Source organism: Lactuca virosa, chromosome 6 (genome assembly GCF_052849685.1).
Source record: "Lactuca virosa cultivar CGN04683 chromosome 6, Lactuca_virosa_CGN04683_v6, whole genome shotgun sequence".
NCBI classification, from domain to species: domain Eukaryota; kingdom Viridiplantae; phylum Streptophyta; class Magnoliopsida; order Asterales; family Asteraceae; genus Lactuca; species Lactuca virosa.
The window spans coordinates 214,411,979-214,429,352 of NC_136431.1; the positions used below are offsets into that span (position 1 = coordinate 214,411,979).

General features: G+C 36.9%; 1 protein-coding gene across 1 annotated transcript; it reads left to right on the forward strand.

The window, feature by feature from the left end:
• The first annotated feature begins 9,570 nt into the window (after nt 1-9,570).
• Nucleotides 9,571-10,638, forward strand: LOC145119229 (putative aquaporin TIP-type RB7-5A). Its single transcript, XM_079054847.1, has 3 exons — nt 9,571-9,771; nt 9,866-10,116; nt 10,205-10,638. The coding sequence occupies exons 1-3, from the start codon at nt 9,645-9,647 to the stop codon at nt 10,577-10,579; spliced, it is 753 nt and encodes a 250-aa protein (XP_078910973.1). The 5' UTR covers nt 9,571-9,644; the 3' UTR covers nt 10,580-10,638.
• Nucleotides 10,639-17,374: the final 6,736 nt, after the last annotated feature.

The window sequence follows — 17,374 nt, forward strand, 5'->3', positions numbered from 1 at the left end:
TTTCCTGATTATGAGTGTTCTAGTAACTGAACGGAGTTCTCGAGGAAGCAACGAATTGCTTCTGGAGGCACCGAAAGAGCGATTCCCAGAAAACAAAAGATGTGGTGTCGTAAATGTGTGTTTCCTCGATCGGAACAGAGGCACTCCTTTAGATATAGTTTCCTTTAGATAGCTTTGATTCCTCATACGTTGATAGGTCTATTTTCCCCCTTCACACATCACCATCAGACCAGGAAGAGGGCTTCACAGATTCTTCCCACCTTCACTGCTTCGACCTCGTCGATTCCGGAGACGACCTCCTCTCAAATCGATCGACCAAATGCGACCCTTTGCACCCCCTTATCGCGTTCGTGTTTCCCTCTCACTGTATTCCCTTCGTCTGTATTCTTCCATCTTTGTCCGGTCTGTTAGTTAGGTGATGAACACGGGGAAATAAAGCCCTTCTTTTTGTTTCAGTTCATTCTTTTTGATGAAAGACATCGATGAGGCTGTATATAAGAAAAGAAATTAGGTTAAAATTGAATGCTAGCATGATTATAGAGATTATTTGTGGAAGCTATTTATCAAATTACTAAAATACCCTTGTTTATTTATTTAATTATTTAATTTTTTATTTAATTTTGATTGGCCCATATTTATGCATACAATAACACAATAATTAGTTTAAACACTTGAACCCAGCTCTCTCTCTCTCTCTCTCTCTCTCTCTCTCTATATATATATATATATATATATATATATATATATATATATATATATTTGCACTATGAGAATATATTTGACATAAAAAAATTACATATTAAATATGTGAACTATTACATATTATCTTTGTAATTTTTTTGATGAAAAATTATAATTCTTGAAATTTAAACACTACAAGAAATACGGCCTTTAGCGGCGACACCAATAGCGGCGGTATCGACTTTTAGCGGCGACATATTGAAAAGTCGCCGCTAAAGGTAAATGTCGCCACTATTTGTGTCGCCGCTAAAGGTCCATGACACTGATCCGCGCTTTGACGTTCTGGTAAATACGAATTGTCCGATCGTGTTTCTAATCCAACGGTTGGGGTGCTCGTGGAACGCACAAAATCAATACCGGCGACTATTGTCGCCGCTAAACACCTAGAAATGTCGCCGCTAAAGATCGTAAAATGACGCGGCAATAATTCCCTCCGGAGAGTCGCCGCTAAAGCCCTAAATGTCGCCGGTAAAGGTGTCGCCGCTAAAGGTCGACGCAGTTAACCCAAAAAGATCGACGCTTTTTTCCATTTGCTCTTCCTTTCGCTCTTCTGTGACTCTCGTTGCTGCTGCGTTTTACTTATTCTCCTGCTAACTTACATCGATTCATCAATTAAGTGGGTGATTTCCGGTGAGGACCATTAATATCCGGCGACATTACTCAATTTTTGGCGGCGAAGACTATATTTTCCGGTGAGGACCATTAATCTCCGACGACATTTCTCAATTTTCGGCGACTGAGAGGTATTTCCAGGATAGTTTCCTTTCTCTTTTCTCTTGTAACGTCGATTTTAAGCTTATTGTAGTGCTTAATTTCTAAAAATTGTCAATTTCAGTTTTTTTTACTGTGTTCCTGACCACCACCCGCGACTACCGCCACCACCGGACCATTTTCGTTGATTTTCGTCACAACATGTTCAATTTACTTCTATTTATTGTGAAATTTGAGTTTAATTGCAAAATATGTATAGTTGTATAAATTATATGAAAATTGGCATATGTGTGTATATGTGATATTTGTATGTGAATCTATGTATATTTGGTGTATATATGTCAATGTATGTATGTTTGATGTATATGTGGTATATGAGTATTTGGTAGAAGTACGATGTTATTATCTATATATGTGAAATTATGTGTATTTGGTATAAATAGGATGTTATTATGTGTGTGTGTAAATGTATATGTGTTTGTTGTATATGTGGTATGTGAATGTAAAATTTGTGTATTTGGTATAAGTAGGATGTTATTATCTATATATGTGAAAGTATGTGTGTTTGGTCTAGGTAGGATGTTATTATGTGTGTATGTGAATGTATTTGTATTTGGTGTATATGTATGTGAAAGTATGTGAATTTCATGCTCTTATGTATTATGTGAAAGTATGTGGTTTTGGTATAAGTAGGATGCTATAATTGAAAAAAATAAAAATAAATTATTGTTATAATTGGAAAAAAAAACAAAAAAATGTTATAAAATTGTTAAAAAACTTATATACGAATACTAGAAAGTTTCTAGTTTGTTCCCAAACTAACCCCAAATTAACCAATAAGTTCCAAAACTTATATACGAATACTAGAAAGTTAATTTCTTAACTTTTTAGCTCCAAACCTAGTAAGTCAATATTTTTTTTATTATTTTTATTTTTTTTATTTTTTGAAAGAGAAGTCAATATCATTTTTAAATTTATTTGGCAAGTTTGATTCCTCCTTTTGCAAATCTTCAACTTAACTTATAATGTTATATTTCTATAGTTTCATATTTACTATATTAGCTCTCAAAGATAAAGTTTCTTACGATTAAGTACAAATTTTAACTAAATGAATTTATTCAAATTTCATTCCCTAAAACAAAAGTTAGAAATTGTTATATTTTCATGTCTTTTTTAGTTTTTAAATTTTTTATTAGCAACATATTTATACAATGCAATAAATAAAAAAATATATTTTTTAATCTCGACGGTAAAAAAGAACAACATAATAACATAATATAATTTTTTAAAGTACAATGCTATAATTGAAAAAAAAACAAAAAAAATGTTATAAATAAAAAAAATATAAAAAGGTACAATAGTAAGAAATGTTTTTTTATGGATATACCAAATTATTAATTTTGCTTTATTTAATTTTTTATTCAATAAAAACTAATCACTAAACATATTAAAATAAACAGACAATTTTGTTTTCAATAATCATATGTATATTTGTACATCTACTATAAATAAAACAAACGTGTAGAAAAAATTCATTCGTTGTTTGACCATTTTATTTAATACATACAACTTTTTCCTATATAAATTACAAGTAATTGTAAAAAAAAAAAAAAAAAAAAAACAATGTTAATTCTGTATACTAAACTCTAAACCCAAAATTATGTTTTAGCAACATCATGTCTATTGATAAAATATGGACTAGTAATCCACATCGAAACTATCCCGACTTCCAAGCAGGACTCAAAGCTTTTATCGAGAAGTCCAAGTCACACCTTGATAGTAATGGTAAAATCAGATGTGCATGTCAAAAATGTGATAACCGTTACTTCAAGTACCCGACTGTAGTGGAACGCCATATATTTATAAATGGTTTTAGTAAGTCGTACAAAACTTGGATCTATCATGGTGAATCTTTTATTCCTCCAGTCGTCTTGCCAAGTAACGAAATGGTCGATTTAATCGACGATGTGATGTGGCAGTCGAGAGAAAATGATACCAACCTCGATGAAGGAACCTCGAATACAAGGGGTAGCGGTGTGGATGATGATTTTGCACAATTGTTAGAAGAAGTGGAAACTAAATTGTATCATGGTTGCACCTTTTCTTCCCTTGAGTTTCTAGCAAAGTTAATACATATCAAGGTGAACAACAAATGGACTGATAGTTCATTGGATCAACTCCTTGAGTTGTTGCAATCAGCATTTCCCAAATGCAACAAGGTTCCCCTTTCACATTATCTAGCCAAAAAGAAATTGAAGTCTATTGGCCGGGGGTATGAGTCGATACATGTGTGCAAAAACGACTGTTGTCTCTTTTGGAAAGAACACGATTCATTGCAAGTTTGTACCGTTTGTAAAGAGAGCCGATTGATCGATAAAAACACCAAGGGTAAGAAAGTAGCTCATAAGGTATTATGGTACTTTCCTGTGACCCCGAGACTACGACGTTTATATTGTTCGGGGCACACTGCCAAAAATATGATTTGGCATAGTACCGAACGTTCAGAAGATGGTGTGATGCGTCATCCTGTTGATGGGGAACATTGGCAAGATTTTGATAAAAAAATACCCCGACTTCTCGAGTGAACCTCATAACGTACGCCTAGGTCTTTCAGCTGATGGTTTTAATCAATTTGGAAACATGTGTAATCTACATAGCACATGGCCGGTCATACTCACCACATACAATCTGCCACCCTGGCTTTGTATGAAAGAGTCATCATTCATGTTGACTTTGTTGATTCCCAGCCCGAAAGCTCCTGGTAAGGATATGGATGTTTTCCTTAGGTTGTTGGTGGACGAACTTAAACATTTGTGGAACTCAGGCGTACGTATTAAAGAAGCTGCGACAAACACATTCTTCACGATGAGAGCTATGTTGTTGTGGACAATAAACGACTGCCAGCTCGTAGTAGTGAGCAGTCTATCAGGTTGGAGTGGGCAAGGGTATAAAGCATGTGCTAGTTGCAATGAAGACACTCTTTCGTACCATGCAACAAATAAAGTCGTATATATCGGTATATGAAAAAACTAAAAAACTATGTCAGAAACAAGGCGAGGCCGGAAGGTTCTATAGATGAGGGTTATCTTGCTGAAGAAGCTTTATTATTTTGTTCGATGTACCTTCGAGATGTAAATAATAAATTCAATCGTCCGGAAAGAAATTAAGATGTTGTCATTGAAAAAACAAAGTTTTGGATGTTTGAGTCCAAATGTCGACCTACTAGCACAACTCAAATCAAAACTCTTAATTTAACGGAAATGCATAACATGGAATAGTTTGTATTGAATAGCCGTGAAGAAGTCACACAGTATATCAAGTAACTATTCTTATCTATAACTTTCATCCTTAAATTTTTTTTTTCTTAAATCTATATCTTTTTGTCATCAACGTAGGAAATTCAAATCCGAACATCCCCAGAGTGATGAAAATAGAGAATTTCGTAATTGGTTTCGTGAAAAGGTAACATAAATTCATAAACAAAATTGTTTCATTGATCTAAAGAATACATATTACATATTACTTTATATTTGCTAGGTTCATCAAATGAAAATAGAAAACTCTCCAGAATTCCATAAAGAGTTGTCGGCTCTTGGAATGGGTCCGCAAATGAATGATTATTCTTACACCGCATGCATAGTCAACAGTGTTAGGTTTATGGTACTTAGTCGTGATGCACAACGCACAACACAAAACTCTGGGGTTTTAGCGGTGGGTGAGAAAGGCGAGAAATACTATGGCCAGTTAGAAGAGATTATGCAGTTGAGGTATACGCATGATTATTCAACTGTACTATTTCGTTGCAAGTGGTTTGATACTCGAACAAGAGTTATTTCTAGTGATAATTTCACCAGTATCGACACACGACGCGAAGCATACAAAGATGATCAACTCATATATGCTTCACAAGCCAAACACGTGTTCTACATCAGAGAGCCAAACAATAACCATTAGTGTGTTGTCGAGCATGTTAATCATCGAAGTATTTGGGATCTACCATCGAACGATGATCGTGTCCAACTTGTTTACAATGACTCTATCCAAAATGTTGACAATGGCTCACACGAAAATGTAGACAATGTCGACGTACTTCAAAATATCTCTTCATCCGATGCTCCACTTTTTATCGATTTCAGCATGTACTTTCAAAACATTCCTAGAGTCATTGTTAATGTAGAAAGTGCAACCGAAGTTCCTCCACCAACTAGTAGAGTCAATGATGTTTCTGATTGCGAGACTGATTACGATGAGACCGATTATGATTATGATACCGAAGAACACACTGAATGATATGAGGAAGATTTTGATTAGAATAGTTCTTATGTAATACTTGTTTGTAATATGAACTTTATTTGGATTCCTAGTTTAAATAGAAATGTTTATTCCTATGTAAATGTTTATTTCTATGTAATGTGTATTTGTAATAAGAATTGTATCTATATATCTTATAATTTTTCTGGAAATGATGTCAATATGGCTTTTGTTTGTGTATACCATGGCTGCTGTTATGGGTCGTGGATATGGGGGGTGATGGAGTTGAGGACCCACCTTTCCCAGGTGGTAGAGGTGTTGGTCATCATGAGCAGGACCGTAAGTTTTATTATGAATTTTTATTCAGTTATTATAAATTAAATACCGTTTCTAATAATTTTTAATTATATTTGTAGTTGAGCAACGTGCACGTAGGAAAGTCCGAGGCAAAGCCAAAAATATAAAGCTTGAAAGAGCGCTCTTACAGAATAAGGGCAAACCGATTACCATGGATTATGATAGGGATATAACATATGATCCCGTAGGAGAGCTGAAAGACATCTTTTCACGAGAAGTTGGAAAAACAATGTGGCATATGGTCCCTTTTGATAAATGGACTTGCAAAAAAAGTTTTCTCTACAATAAAGGACACCGTAATACAACATTAAGGGGTAATTATCTATTTAAAAATATTTTATATGGTTAATTATGACTGGTTTTTACTTGGTTAACTTTTTTTTTGTAGACAAAGTTTGATTTGGATCGGATTTACCAGGATGTACAAGCTAATATGTTGACAGAGATTTTTCAAGCAGCTTTGTTAAAATGTTATCGAGACCGTAAAGCTGACGCAAAATAATATTTTTTGGCAGTCGGAGGGTATGATGATATCCCGAGAGCATTTGCCAACCCTCCAGAGGGTATGTATGTTGATAACTGGAAGAAAGCAGTTGAGTATTTCCAAACGGACGAACACAGAATTGCTTCAGACAAGAACAAAAAAGTATGTCAAATGCAAACGAACGTGAATCATGGGGGGTCGAGCTCGTATAACAGTACTTGCTATAAGAAGGTAACGTACGATACATGTAATTATTTATTTAAAATATAATTTAATTTTTAATGTTAAGCAGAACCTTAAGAGAGTGGAAACGTTTCGCAAGGCTCATATCGATAGAGATGGTGTATTTGTTACTACCGAGGCAGAACAATAATATGTAAGTATTTAATTATAGTTTTATCATATAATTATGTGTTTATTTATACTTAATTGTTACTCACTTTTGGAAATTACAGAATCGATTAGTCGAAGAGCTCTTAGAACAAACCCAAGGTGAAAGTGAGTTATCACCCGCTCAAGAAAGAACTGCTTTTGAGAAAGTATTAGGAAAGCGACGTGGCCATATCAGAGGCATCGGCCGTAAACCTTCTGCTCTCCCACCGATTTCACAACCATCGCAACCATCACCACAACCATCACAGGTAAAACAATCTACTTTGGTTTTTTGTGGTGATTATTTGCTAAAAGCATTGGTAATTGGGTTTTTGTCCCAAGTGCAAGAAATAACAATGTACCTTGGTTTTTTGTCTTAGTTTAAAAATAGCAATCTACTTTGGCATCATAAAATGCATGTTGATTTGGTAATTTTGGTTTTGTGGTGATTATTTGCTAAAAGCATTGGTAAATGGGTGTCCAAAGTGCAAGAAATAGCAATATACTTTGGTTTTTTTGTCTTAGTTTAAAAATAGCAATCTACTTTGGCATCATAAAATGCATGTTGATTTGGTAATTTTGGTTTTGTGGTGATTATTTGCTAAAAGCATTGGTTATTGGTTTTTTTGTCCCAAGTGCAAGAAATAGCAATGTACTTTGGCTTTTTGTCTTAATTTAAAAATAGCAATTTGATAGTTTTTGTTTATGTTTGATAATTTAACTTATAAGTTTATATATTATATGTTGTTATTTATTTTGTAGTTGGAAAATCTTCGGGAAATACTCAACGACCCGACATGTAGGGATGAGCTTTATTTGTTTTTTCAATCACAGAATAATCGAGGAAACGAGAACGAAGATGATGGTATGTAGGGAGGAGATTTATTTGTATATTACACTTGTTGTCACGCTTTTCTACTTGTTAGAATTGTAAATTTTGTTGTTGTTTTATGTAATTACCGGCGACACTATTACGGCAACCAAAATCGTTGATTAAAAAAATATTAAAAAATAAAAATTGTTATTACCGGCGACTATACTCTTTAACGGCGACACAAGCATTAGCGGCGACTATTTTCTTTAACGGTGACAAATTGATCAATAGCGACGGAGCAGTGGCGGCAACTTATTACCGGCGACAATGAAATTAAACCCTTTGGAGTGGCCGCTGATTGTCTTTTTCCTTAGTGGTGTTTGTAATTTAATTTTATATGGATCAAAGTACTATATTTCTTTTCATAAACATAATTGTGTTGTTTGTTTAAGATTTTTATTAATTAAAAAAAAACATAATCATCTCCCGCCTCCCAACCCGAATACATTTAGAACGTTTGGTAAAAGTAAATAATCTATAAACTAACTTCCCGTAATTTAGCATTCAATAAAACAATAAAATAATTTATCATAACTTAAAAAATAACTTATAATTATCAGTTAACCCATCAACTTAGAGTTTAATCGTTTTTGACTTGTTCGGTATAAAAGTTTCCTCCATTACACCATATTTACTAATCATGACATCTTATTTTTATTCAATTCAATCCAATCTAACCATTAAATTATCTGCTTCGATACAAACCGGATTTCATGCAAAAGATGATCGCTAACATTTTAAAATACTAATCATCTTGTCCCCATATACTTTACTTTAAACATGACAGCCAATCCTTGATTACTTGCTCCAATTTTAAATAAAAAATGCATCATAATTGCCCATTATCAAATTAAGTAAACTCACTAAATTATTGTTTTATGCTATTTTTAAATTTCAAAACCTTTTTTTTAAATAAACATGATTCCTCCACTCAATCATTTGGATTTTCATGTTATTAAATTAATTCATGGAAAACAAAAACTCATGACAATCTTTTTATAAGCAAATATCTTTATTTTGTTGGGCTTACATTAAAATAGGAAAACTTAGAAAGGTCTAAAATCAAACAAAATAAATTGAGACATAAAAGGTTTTTATGTGGATTTATTCAACAAAATTGAATTATTATTAAGTTAAGTTATTAATTTAACGTGTTTGATATGTTTAACTCTAAATAATATCTATTTTATTTTTATGTCAAACCGATTAAATAAAAAAAAATATCAGTTAAAAATAAATCAAACTTGTCAAAAATCAAAAAATGTTTTTGATTTATACAATTTGTAGAACTGTTTTATCCAAAATTGAAAATGCTTTCATAAATAACATAGCTTTATACTATATATAACACATTACTTTTGTTGTAATAGACAAAATAAACAAGCTTCTTATTCAACCCTTATTGGTAAGGACAAGAAATTATTCGTTTCGACTTAAAACAACTTTAAAACATTATCTATTTATCGTTTTTCCAATTTTGTTATGATAATCTTAAATAATCCACTTACTATTTCGTAAATACAAGTTTAGTTGTAAATGATGCCTCCACTTCCCATTCATTAACAAACAAACATTTTAAAAATCATGGCCGGTGGTGGCGGCACCAATCAATGGCCAGGACTGAGCCATCATGGACCCACGGTCGGTGCCAGCACAAATTCTCTATACATAGGAGCTTCTTAGCCGCATGTTTAAATGTTTAATCAACCTCACTTTAAAACTTAAACAATTATATTTATTATAATATTCTGAAATTAAGCACTATATAACACTTTGTTGAAACCATTCATAAATCACACTTTTAACAAGTCAGCCATCTCATCTTTTGACTTTTAGCTTCAAAGAGCTCTAAATATGGTGAAGTTGGCAATTGGTAGCATTGGTGACTCTTTTAGCGCAGGTTCAGTCAAGTCTTACTTGGCTGAGTTCATTGCCACCCTTCTTTTCGTCTTTGCAGGTGTCGGATCAGCTATTGCTTATGGTATGTTACATTTTTTTCTTAAACCATATAAAATGAAACCATGCATTCTTTTCATTACAATCTAACGTATAACGGAATTTTATAAACTTTTCAGGTAAGCTCACAGCAGATGCAGCACTAGACCCAGCTGGACTAGTTGCAGTGGCCATAGCCCATGCATTTGCGCTCTTTGTTGGAGTCTCAATAGCTGCCAACATCTCCGGTGGCCATTTGAATCCAGCTGTCACCTTCGGATTGGCTATTGGTGGTAACATCACCATCATAACCGGTCTATTTTACTGGATTGCCCAACTTCTTGGATCCGTCGTTGCATGTTTCCTCCTACAATTTGTCACCGGTGGCTTGGTAAGTTTTCATATATCATATCTTCGGTGCTAAAACAACTTCTGATTCAAAACCTTGGATTTGTATTTACATATTTGGAATTTGACAGGCCGTTCCAACCCACGGAGTTGCTAGTGGCATGAGCAGTATTCAAGGAGTCGTGTTTGAGATTATCATAACTTTTGCTCTAGTCTACACAGTCTATGCCACCGCTGCTGACCCTAAAAAAGGATCACTCGGAACCATTGCACCCATCGCAATCGGTTTCATTGTTGGAGCCAACATTTTGGCTGCTGGAGCTTTCAGTGGTGGCTCAATGAACCCAGCTCGGTCATTCGGCCCAGCTGTCGTTAGTGGTGACTTTTCACAAAACTGGATTTACTGGGTCGGCCCACTTATTGGTGCTGGGTTGGCTGGATTAATCTATGGTGATGTTTTCATTGGATCGTATGAGGCACTTCCAGCCTCAGGAGACTATGCTTAAGTATATTCTTGTCCTATTCACTTTCTTTTGGGTTTGTATTTCATGTTCTTTTGCTTAAAGGTCGAGGATGTAACATCCTTATTGTGAGGGCCATTTCAAGAATTGTGGAGGGCAGGGTAAAATTAAGAATTGTAAAATAATCTTATGTAATCTTGAACTTGTACTCGGTTTTTCTTGGTTTCTTTGGAAAAATTTCATGCTTGCAATTTCGATATGTGAATGAAAAAGAAGTTCCCATAATATACACTTGTAGTTGTTGGTTTACAAATTCTTCTGTCGCTATTTATTTCTTTAAATAACTTACTATCGCAATTAATAATTAAATATTTTTGAACATATTTGAAATATAACAAAAAGGAAAGAATAACAATGACAACACTAGATTATACGAATGAGCTTTAGAACCGGACCGCCGGTGTCAATGTCGGTTTCGGTTCCGGTCCTGATTTTTCAGTTAGTTTTTTTAAAGTTGATATGTTGTAGAAGCTATGTTGGCTGTAGATTGTCTAATATTTTAACAAAAATATGACTTTTTACATTCTAAAATGATGTACAAATATTAAATTACATTCTGAAAAAAAAATTAAGTAATTCCGACCTTATATGACTGAGTTATGCGTATTTTAAAAAGCGAGATAGATTCTAAAAAAACAAAATGCCGAAACGGAAAAATCACAACATTAATATGTTGTCTTCTCAGGCCTATAATTGATTCAATGATATGTATTGAGTTATTATAATGATCGATGACTAGTGGTTTGAGTTTTGATTCGTTTCAAATCAAAAACAAAACTTACACTGTCAAGAGAATCAACACCAAAATCGGCAAATTTGGTTGCAGGGACGTTTGTGCTCTCATCAATCGACAACCGATTAGCAATGGTGGCGTGAACTATTTTGAGTGTCTCAGGTTGAGCCTGTGGATAGAAGATGACGATGATTATTCCTTTTGATTAACATATGATAAACAGACTCGAATAAATAAGGTTTAAATTTTGTTAGATGTTAATCTTACAATGGAGCATGAAATCGTGATTTTAAAGCATTGAGAAAGTGGTAATGATATTTCATTGCCTTCAAGATCATAAATATTTGTCTAACCTGTAATAATAAGAAGATACAACACAAACAAGTTTTAGAACATGTGAAATTAATAAAGGTAGAAACTGAATAGCACGCGGAAAAGAAAAAAGTTACAAAGATCATAGATTATGGGCGTGAAGAAGGTCTCTATTTGGGAGGGAGGAATGTGGGAGACGAAATAAGTGGGAGGGAAACAAAAACTTGAATAAAATAAATATGAGGGATCCCTAAAAATTTAAAGGATCTTGCGCCCAATGAAAAATTTGAATGAAATAACACATTTATTGGTGCGATTATTGGAAAACCGCACCAAAAATACATTTATTAGTGCGGTTTTGGAAAACCGCATCAAAAATGCATTTATTAATACTGTGGTTTTGGAAAATGGCATCAAAAAATACATTTATTAGTGCGATTTTAGAAAACAGCATCAAAAAATGAATTTATTAGTGCGTTTTACGAAAACAGCATCAAAAAATGCATTTGTTAGTGCGGTTCATTGATTTATTGATGCAAAAGTGTTTTAATGGTGCGGTTTTAGGCAACCACCGCACCAACAAAAAAACTCATCGCACCAAAAAATACGTTTTGTACTAGTGTAAAATAAAATGAAGTACACACACCAAATTAAATTCTAGAAAAAAAAATAAGTAATTATAACTTCATATGAGTAATTTATGCACATTTAAAAAAAATGGGACATTAAAAAAAAAAAAAGATGCTAGAAATACAAAATACACAACATTGGTATTCTGTCTTTTCGGGGTCTATATCTAATTTAATATCTAACCAAAATATGTGTTTGTATTGTCTAAAATTGTAACACACGAAAAATTCAAGCCAATTTAAACTTTTAAAAACATTTCAAATCCATTAACTATTACAAACTTGTTTTCAAAATGTATCGTATCAGAGTATCCCAGAAACAAAGTCATAAAAAATGAGGAGTTGTACGATCACACATTTGCCTTGCCACGATCCCATGATGTACCTGCAACAATAAACTAAAACTGTAAGCCTGAAAGCTTAGTGAGTTACCCCAAAATACCGATACACATACAGTCCACATAACCATGTCAGCAATATCATATCATAACAAACTGAACAGCATATAACGGGTCCACAGCTTTATAGGCTGGATTACCCCTGGGCCCACAGTGTGAGTCTGGATTGCCACCGGGCCCACAATACGAGTCTGGATTGCCTATCGAGCCCACATCTCGTATCTGGAATGCTCCCGAGCCCACAGTACGAGTCTGGATTGCCTACCGGGCCCACAGCTCGTATCTGCAATGCTCTTAGGGTTTGTTGGCTACCGCACGGAGCAGTACAACCTCAACACATCCCACATAACATATCAACATATAACATAACTACTAAGCATGCAGATAATCATATAACAACACAAGTAGTCCTACCGATCTACCTAACTGGCATAACCACTAGCATGCATCACTAATTCATACTCAACATCTAACACTGCTAGGAGAACATATCCAATAGGCCGGCCTTGGTGCCTTAGACCCCTTAGTATAGTGAGGATAACTCACCTGGCACTGCTGAAGTCCCGCAGATACAACTCCAGCTGCTGGTTGACAGAATCCCAAACTGTCAACATCAAACAATACCCAATTAATACTTGGGTTCGAAGCCCAAGGTCCAACTCACACTACAAAAGCCCAAAAGTCAAATAATGGGCCAAAGCCCAACATTTGGCCCAATCTTCCAAATTGGGCCCAGACCTCTACATGGTCTTTCCTTAAGGCCTATCCAATTACTCCAATCCAATTCCCATGGCCCATTATCACATAATCATAAAGGCCCAATTATGGCCCAATTTTCCAAATTAGGCCCAAGTCCTCACACGGGCCTTATCCTAAAGCCCATCTAATTACTTTGGTCTATTAACTTGTTCTTGGATGGCCCATCAATAGTCCAATCGCCAAAGCCCAATAGGAAGGCCCAATTCAAGTCCCGAGTGAGATTAGGGCTTTCACCTGAAATGATGCTTAGGGTTAAGTGTTTCTTACTTAACCCCTTAAGGACTTAATCCATAAAGTCCATTATTGGTAAGTTAGTTTGCCAATGATTATTAATTATTATTTTAAGTTTAATAATTAATTCTCGTGTGTGTCCCAAACAATTCCCACAATTAGGGTTTTATGCTCTTAGGGTTTTCCAAACCCTAATTAGGGTTTACCAACCCAATACTAGCCCATTAGTCCATTGGTTGGGCTTTTAGGTCGCTTTGGGCCTTATTGGGCCCATTAGGATTTTATTAGGTCAGTAGGGTTTCTTGGGCCCATTAGGGCTTCATTGGGCCCACTTTGACCAAGCATCCCCCAAACGAGTCAAACACAACAAAGCAAGCACACCGCCACCCGACACGGCGGCCGGTGGCGGCAGGAGGCGGCAGCCACCACCTCACGGTGGTGCTTTCAAGTTTTCTATTGATTACCGACACTATTACACTTTTACCAAAACTACACAAACACATACACTCACGTAAATAACACACACACACACACACACACACACCGCCGCACTGAGGCGGCAGGTGGTGGTCGGAGGTGGCAGTGAGGTTTTTTTCTTCGGATCTCCAGCCAATGGACACTCCGGCAGCCTAATACCATCACAGCACCCGAACACGAGCAACACAAACCGCACACCCACCCTATTTTCTTAGGAAAATAAATCCAACACCCACCTGTGGTGGGTGGCGACGGTAGAAGCCCAAGAAAACGGCAGCAGTAGCGGTCATTGGCGGCGGATGGCGTCGGGACGCAGCAGCACTAGCAGCAACCGTGGCGTCTAGAGGTAATAATAGCAGCGGCAACGAAAGAAGAGGGGATAGAGATGGTGACAGGAGAGCGGGCAGCAACAGCGTCTCAGCGGTGGCTCACCTTGGTCTCGTTGCTTTCCTTCATATCCGACTACACGACGTCCCACCGCCGGTCTTGGTCTCTAGCAACGTCAGAAATGGCGGCAGCGGCTAGCCTAGCGTTTGGCAGCGACTGTCAGCGACCCTTCGGAGTAGCGGCGACGATTACAACAACGGTTCTCTGATCCCTAACCGGTGCAGCTACCTTCGACTGCTCACGATGGTTTCTCTGCGGCTACGTACGACGTCCGACAACGTAGTGTTGGTGGTGTTCCGATGGCAAAACGGCAGACGACGAGGTGGCGGCTGAGGCTAGTAGGTGAGGGAGGGGACGGTTGCATCCAACTATTTAGGGTTAGGGTTTTGAGGGTGACGAGTATAACACAGTTAAATACCCCGAGCCCCATATGAAATGTATCCCATAACGACCAAAATGGCCCCTCCTTCACATACTTCTTTCAAAATAAATCCAATATTTATCATTTAACCCCCTCCTTCAGAAAATCCGTACAATTCAAGTCCCGAAATTACCAATCAGCCCCCTAAGCCTTTAATTCATTTCAATTTAAGTCCATTAATTACCAAACACACCATGACTTCCAAAATCTCTTCAAATTAAATCCGGAACTTCCTCTTTAACCCCCAGATATTCAAATCTCGTCATTTGGCTTCCCGAAACCAACACCCCACTAATTATTATTTGATTTTGGGCTATAATAACATAAAACAATAATAAAAATTACTTCTAGGGGTTCCGACTTATTATTTAATTATTCTACTTTAAACAGGATGTTACAACTCTCCCCCACTTAAATTTGATTTCGGCCTCGAAATCATTTCTTCTCATTCCTTACACGCCAAACAACTTGAACCACAACCCCGAGCATAACCCTAGCTTTTCCAAGGCAACCATAACCAACCCTCGCAGGGTTCCAAAACCTGAAAATAAACGAATCTCTTCCAATATGATCACATTTACTCAATCCGTAATCTGAAGTCTCGAGATGGTCTGGCTCCCTGAAAGACTGCCCACACTGGATCATTGTCGAATGCATTGCACTTAACTCCCAACTAGCTACTCAACTTCTGATAAGCTGAGGTTCCCGCTAGAAAACAGAATCACAAATCCCACACTGCTAACTATGATCCTTTAGTTCTCGAACCACATACATATAATAACCGGCTCATAAGCACAAATACTCATACCTGGCCCAATCAGCCTCGGGCTGGAATACTAGGCATGCCTACGACGGGTCCAGTCATCCTCGGGATAGAATACCCTCGTATCCTACGCATGTTTGGCCCAATCAACCCTTGGGTTGGAATACCAACACGCCATGTCCAATCAATCATAGGGTCCGGTCATCCTCGGGATGGAATACCCTAGATCAAAATACCACTATATACGAAACTCGGGTCTAAACTCATAACTTGAAGTTCAAGGACCTACCCTTGTATTTCTCACAAAATCTTTTGATTCCTCCTGGCCGCTTACGGCTTGCCCAAATCTCAACAATATGTCTATTCCGAAAGCGCTCAAACAGAAGAAATAGACTACTAAGATCACTAGGCCCACAGCCTATGCCTGGAATACCCCTACAAGGCCCTCAGCATAGGTCTGGATTGCCTCTGAGCCCACAGCATGAGTCTGGTATGCCCTACCTGGCCCTCAGCTCATGACTGGAACGCTCCTGATAAACTATCAACCTTATCCAAAAGAAAAGGCCTAACCAACGTCCTTTACAACACCAACCAGCGCCACAATGCTGAAACCCCACCATGCACGATTCACTTATATAATAAGTTACTATCCAAACAAAATCCTACCAACCCTGGGTCGCACATGAACCTAGAATAGAATGATAGCCGAACTCTGAATCTGATTGCAAACTACATCCCAAACCTGATCAAGCACGTAAGCCGAACCAACCCTATTGCCACCTTGAATACCCGCCGTTGCACATGAAGAATCACTACCATGTACATAATTGGGAATCCCTAACTCCACATTTACTTGCCACACAGCCCATACTGGATCGAGACTGGTCCGATTCTACTAATACCAAAACTAGTCCAAGAAAACTTCCACAATTATTCCCAAGGTTACCGAAATCCATGTCCGATATGAATCAAAAGTCTATTCCACTATTGAGGGGAAACATACCCCAAAGACTTAGGAAATGTAAGCACACTGCACAAGGAAATTGATGACGCGTTCCTAGCTTCTCAACTGTCGCCTCTTGAATTTCCTTCGGAGAATTTCCCGCTTTCTGGGAGGTTCACCGATTAACTCCTGTCCGACCCTTCTTGAAACCACAATCTGAACAGCAACAGACAAACTTTCAATGGCTGACGTTCAACCTGAAAATTCCCAATTCTGCTGTCAAGCACCGAGATGGCGCGATTCACACACTGGGGAGTTTTACCAAACTCCTCACTCACACAAACCTCAAACCAAACAGCCACTTGGGTTGTCTTCCTTTCTGACAACGATGCGAAACTTATCCCATTTTTAAAACCGCTCCTGTTTCTGAATCTCAGGATAATTTTCCCCCACTTAGATTTGACTAAGTCTTCACAACACATGAAAATTGGAGAATTCCCGATTCTTCTCATTTTCCAATGAACGATCCGATGACAACCAACTCCTTTCAACTAGTGCTCCATTACTAGCCAATCACAAGTGATCACACACTTCTAAGAACTAGCTGAACACTTCCTGAATCCCCGTGATACCGACAATCCCTAATACTTGGATGATCCCCCACTCAAATCCTGAAGTCCAAAAGGTAGATGCTCCAACTGACATCTCAGCAACGGGTTACTTCCCT

Bases quoted from the DNA above. Each gene is read 5' to 3' on its own strand.
- LOC145119229 (XM_079054847.1), top strand. From the start codon at position 9,645: ATGGTGAAGTTGGCAATTGGTAGCATTGGTGACTCTTTTAGCGCAGGT. The intron at 9,772-9,865 runs GTATGTTACATT...TAAACTTTTCAG, and splicing joins CGGATCAGCTATTGCTTATG to GTAAGCTCACAGCAGATGCA. The intron at 10,117-10,204 runs GTAAGTTTTCAT...GGAATTTGACAG, and splicing joins AATTTGTCACCGGTGGCTTG to GCCGTTCCAACCCACGGAGT.